Below are 5,925 nucleotides of genomic sequence, written 5' to 3'. Positions count from 1 at the left end.
CTGAAATGATGAACTATTCCATACTGGTTCTCTGCTCAAGCAACGTAAGCTATCCAGAACACTGATTGATACATGTTTCAGTGAGTGAATTCGGCACATCTGCAGTGTCCTCACTAGGAGTTTCATTATCTCTAAGCAGCTTAACAACATCATGGTACTTAGCATCCAAGTAAAATTGAACAGTTCTTCAGAAATCAGCATAATTTTGCTGTGCTTTCCCTTTCATTCGTAAGCGATCAGCAACCTGGTTTTTAGCAGGTGGGCTCACAGCATTGGCAGCAGCAGACTGGGCGGCAGCAGGACTGCCCACAGTAGGATGGGCGGCAGCAGGAGGCCTCAGCGTGGTGCAGCTGGCAGCAGGATGGGGGTGTGCAGCTTACCAGGCAGCAGGGGGGCAGGCAGGTGCCCTCCACACGGCAATCTGGGCGGCACCACCTGATACGGGTGCTCACAGCTCCACCCCTGCCCTCCTGGCCATAGCTGATGCTACCACCAGTGCCGCAGCCAGTTCCACAGGAGCTGGTCTGGCAGCAGCTTGGCTGGCAGCAGCTGGTCTCACAGCAGCTTGGCTGGCAGCAACTGGAGCCACAGGTCCCACTGGTGGAACAGCTGGCCATGGTGTCAGGAGCTGGGTTGAGAGCTGTGTTGTTAAGAGAGGTTTCTGAGTTTGGGCTGTACCTTCTATATCTGTCCTTTTATATGTTCCCTAGAGCTGCATATTTACCTAACATCTTTTCTTGATGTCAATTTCAGTATGAGTCTCTGGCTAATACCCGAAGTGTTTAGAAAGTTATAAATAGCATTTCAATAGCCTGCTTTTTCCATTGTTAATTGAGTCTCATTATGTTTCTTCTTTGCCCTCTGGACTAAGTGAAGGCTCATCATGGAAGCCAAGCACAAAAGTGCCTCTTGATGCAAGTCACATGACAGACTAGCCTTGAGCCAAGTGTTGTCCTGGCATGCTTTGTCATACTTGTCCTTTGATAACCTTTAGGCATAATTTATCTTAACTGACCATTTTTCCTTAAATAATCACTTAACCATGATCATGGTTTTATAAACAATTGTCTAGACTTGGAAAGACTAACATTAGTGTCATCAAAACATGAACTGTAACCTGATGTATCAACTTTCAAACCAAGTATGCCTTTCTATGATCAATTTGTGCAAGTTATAGGATCCTCAGAGCTCTATCTAATATTCTTGCCTTCAGTAGTAGTGAATGTACATGTTGATAACCAAAATCTTTAATGACTTTTGCTTGTAGATTGTTTTCTGACACTATTAAATTAAACATATGTGCTAGTAATGAATACACATTGTAACAAGTCAAAGAGTACAGAGGCATATAAAGAAAAACTAATATCCTTTCCCTTCTCTGAAGATGCACACATCTCTACCAAAATTAATGCTCTAGAGGTAATCAATATTAAGAATTTGGTGCACATTCTTTGATACCTTTATCCCTACTTCTGCAAATATAAACCAGCATATATACATATACATCTTCTATTTCAGTAAAGTTTGGGTCTCCTACATGTTTATACTTACAAATTTTTAATTGTGGTAAAATATACATACCATAAAATTCATGAACCGTTTAAGTTAACCATCTTAACCATTTGTAAATAGTCTTGTCACCCTTGTTGAAAATCGTTTGACCACATTCACATGCAGAAGAATGAAATTAGACCATTATCTCACATCATATACAAAAACCAACTTACAATGGATTAAAAGACTGAAATGTAAGAAAGACTCAAAATGAAAACTATTAGAAGAAAATAGAGGCAAACTCCACGACTTTTGCCTGGCCAATGATATTGTGAACATGAACTCAAAAGCATCAGCAAAAATAGACAAATGGGATTACATCAAACTAAAAAGCTTCTGCACAGCCAATAAAACACTAAACTGAGAGAAGAGACAAACCACAGATGGGAGAAAATATTTACAAACCACATATCTGATAAGGGGTTAATATCCAAAATATAGAAGAAACTCAAACAACTCAATACCCATAGTAAGAAAACAAATAACATAATTGAAAAATGGGCAAAGAATCTAAATAGACGTTTCTCAAAAAAAGATCTACAAATGGCCAACAGGTATATGAAAAAGTTTTCAAAATCACCAATCATCGAATAATGCAAATTGAAGCCACAATGAGATATCATCTCACATATGTTAGATGGTTATTATCAAAAAGACAAAAGATAGCAAGTGTTGGAGAGGAAGTGTAGAAAACAGAACTCTGGCACACTGTTGGTGGAAATGTAAATTAGTACAACCTTTATGGAAAACAATATGAAGGTTCCTGAAAACATTAAAAATAGAACTGTCATATAATCAAGCAATCCCACTTCTGTGTATATACCCGAAGGAAACTAAATCAGTATTTTGAAGAGACATCTGCATTCCCATGTTCATTGCAGCATTACTCCCAATAGCCAAGATATGGAAGCAACCTAAGTATCCATGTCCATCATTAAATGAGTGGATAAATAAAATGTGACACATACACACTCATACACTGGAATATTTTTAGTCATAAAAGAAGGAAATCCTGCTATTTGGGGCAACACAGATGAAACTTGAGAACATTATACTAAGTAAAATAAGTCAGACAAAGAAAAAGACTAATATTGCACTTTCGCACTTACAAGTGGAATACAAAAAAGTTGAATTCATAGAAGTAGAAAGTAGAATGGTGGTTACTGGGGCTAGGGTGGTGGTGGAGTGTGTTGGGGAGATATTGGTCAAAGGATTACAAAATTTCAGTTAGATAAGAGGAATAAATTCAAGAGATCTATTGTACGACATAGTGACTATAGTTTATAACAATATGTTATAGTCTTGAAAATTGCTAAGAGAGTAGATGTTGTGTTTTCACTAAAAAAATTATGTGAGGTAAAGCATATGTTAATTAGTTTGATTTAGCCATTATACAAGGTATGCTTATTTCAAAACAATGTGTTGTACACATAAACACATATAACTTTTGTTAATTCAAATAAATAAATAAATGAACTCATTTAACCATGTATGTATTTGAGGGTTTATTTCTAGGCTCTCTGTTCTTTTCCGTTGCTTTATATGTCTGTCTTTATGTCAGTACCACACTGTTATGATTACTGTAGCTTTGCAGTAAATTTTGAAATAGGAAAATGTGAGACCAACTTTGTTCTTTTTTAAGATTGTTTTGGCTATCTAGGACCCCTTCTGATTTCGTATGTATTTTAGGATGGATTTTTTTTTTATTTCTGCAAAATCATCATTGGGATTTTTATAGGGTTTGCATTAAATCTGTAGATTCTCTGGGTAGTATTGACATCTTAACAATATTAAATCCTACAATTCATGATCTCAGGATGTCTTTTCATTTATTTGTATCTTCTTTAATTTCTTTCAGTAACATTTTGTAGTTTCTGGTGTACAAGTCTTTCCCTTCCAAGGTTAAGTTTGTTCCTAAGTATTTTATTCTTTATTTTATTATTATTATTATTGTTTTTTGAGATGGAGTCTCACTCTATCACCCAGGCTGGAGTGCAGTGACACAATCTTGGCTCACTGTAACCTCCACCTCCTGGGTTCAAGCAATTCTCTTGCCTCAGCCTCCCCAGTAGCTGGGACCATAGGCATCCACGACTATGCCTGGCTAATTTTTGTATTTTTAGTAGAGAGCAGGGTTTCACTGTATTGGCCAGGCTGGACTTGAACTCCTAACGTCAGGTGATCTGCCTGCCTCAGCTTACCAAAGTGCTAGGATTACAGGCATGAGCCACCATGCCCGGCCATAAGTATTTTATTCTTTTGATGTTATTGTAAATGGAATTGTTTTTAAAATTTTCTTTGTATATTTTTCATGGTTAGTGTATAGAAATGCAATTGATTTTTGTGCATTGGTTTTGTATCTGCAACTTCACTGAACTTGTTTATTAGTTATAACTGTGTGTGAGTGTGTGTAAAATCTTTAGAATTTTTTACATATAAAGTCATATTATCTGTGAATGGAGAGAATTTACTATTTCCTTTCCAATTTGGATATCTTTTATTTCTTTTTCTTGCCTAGTTGCTCTGGCTAGGACTCCTAGTACTATGATAAATAGAATGGGCAAAAGTGGGCATGTTTGTCTTGTTCCTAATCTTAGAAAAAAAACTGTTGATTATGATGTTGCCTATGGCCTTTTCACATATGGCTTTAATTATGTTGAGGTCATTTGCTTCTATTCCTAGTTTGTTAGGTTTTTTTTTAAAATCATGAAAGAGTTTGGAATTTTGTCAAATGCTTCTTCTGTATCAATAGAGATGAGCAGGTACTTTTTCCTCTTCATTCTACTAATGATTCATTTTTGTATGTTGAACCGTCCTTGCCTTCCAGGATAAAATTTCATTTGATTATAGCATTTAATACTTTTAATGTATCATTTAATTCTATTTGCTGGGATTTTGAAAGGATTTTTCGTGAATATTCATCAGGGATTTAGGTCTGTAGTTTTCTTTTTCTTATAGTATCTTTGTCTGACTTTGGTATTAGAGTAATGCTGGTTTCATAGAATGAGTTTGAAAGTGTTTCCTCCTTTCTAATTTTTAAAAAGAGTTTGAGGAGGATTGGTGTTTTTTTTTAATAATGTTTTGTATATGTCACCAATGAAGCCATCTGGTTCTGAGCTTTTCTTTGTTAGGAGGTTTCTGATTACTGATTCAATCTCCTTGTTATAGGTCTGTTCAGATTTTTTATTTCTTCATGATTCAGTTTTGGTAGGTTGTACATTTCTAGGAATTTCTCCATTTCATCTAGATTATGCAATTTGTAGATGCATTCTATACATATTACTAACTCTTTTAACAGTTATATAATATTCCAGAGTATGATCATACCACAAATCACTAAACCATCCCCAATGATAAAACATCAATCATTTTTATTTTATGCTTTTGAATTTAAAAACAATCATAGAATTTTAAGCCTAACTGGGTCCAACTTTAGATGATTAGGGATGGTCACATGATGTATGGGACCAAATTCTTAACTGAAAATTAAATTAATTAAACTAGATGGGCTTCTCAAACTGGTTCTACCGCTGACTGAATGTATGACCTTAAAAAAGTCATGTAATTCCTCTGAATATTGGTTTATTCATCTGTAAAATGAGATGATCTCTCAGACATCTTTCAGGGCTCTACCAGATTGTCCATTCCTTAAAAGCATAATCTGCCTATGTCTAATGCATCTGGGTATCCCTTGTAGTGCTTTCCGTACTATGTTGCATATAGATGCTCAGTAAATGCTTGTTAATAAAAGAGGGAATGAATGACTAGCAGTGTACAGTAATGATGAAAAGCCCAATTTGCATTTTACCTAAATCACTTGTCATGTGTTTATTTATTTATTTATTTATTCGTTCATTCTAGCAGGAGCTTCTTAGGTGGTGATACCGGTATTTAGGATCAAAGGGCCAAAAGGACAAAACATGTCTCAATTTCTGTTCTGTTGTTCAAGGGTGTTTTCTGGATTGGATTAGGTCTCTAGATAGTATGTTGGGGAAATTGGTTCTTTGCTTTGCAAACGTTATCCTTTGTTCATACCTTCTAATTTTCTGATTTTCATTAACCACTGAATAAAGCATTGTAATTTTAACCTAAGTAAAAACAAACAAACAAACAAACAAAAAAAACACCTTCGATACTCTCAGTTCTAAGTCCAAGGAACCGTGAATTAATCCTAAGCCTTGTTCTAAAAACCATTCAAATTTAAAAAGCATTCTCTGATATTTGTCTTTAAATGTGTATAAATTTATTGCATATGTGTATTATATATAAAAGCATATTTATATATGTATATGTTTACTTTGAAGTGAACATTTTAAACCAAAGTATATATGTTGATTCTAAAAATACAGTAAATTCATTGTTATCCTCACT

General features: G+C 35.2%; 1 protein-coding gene across 1 annotated transcript; it reads right to left on the bottom strand.

Moving 5' to 3' along the window:
- Positions 1–223: 223 nt before the first annotated feature.
- LOC105552988 (keratin-associated protein 1-4) lies at positions 224–661 on the bottom strand. Its single transcript, XM_011998869.1, has one exon. It carries the CDS (start codon positions 615–617, stop codon positions 252–254), a length of 366 nt encoding a protein of 121 aa, XP_011854259.1. The 5' UTR covers positions 618–661; the 3' UTR covers positions 224–251.
- Between the last annotated feature and the right edge of the window lie 5,264 nt (positions 662–5,925).

Source organism: Mandrillus leucophaeus, unplaced genomic scaffold, assembly GCF_000951045.1.
Source record: "Mandrillus leucophaeus isolate KB7577 unplaced genomic scaffold, Mleu.le_1.0 Scaffold58, whole genome shotgun sequence".
NCBI lineage: Eukaryota > Metazoa > Chordata > Mammalia > Primates > Cercopithecidae > Mandrillus > Mandrillus leucophaeus.
The sequence above is the reverse complement of the archived record's forward strand: the minus strand, read 5'-3'. Positions and strand labels throughout refer to the sequence as shown.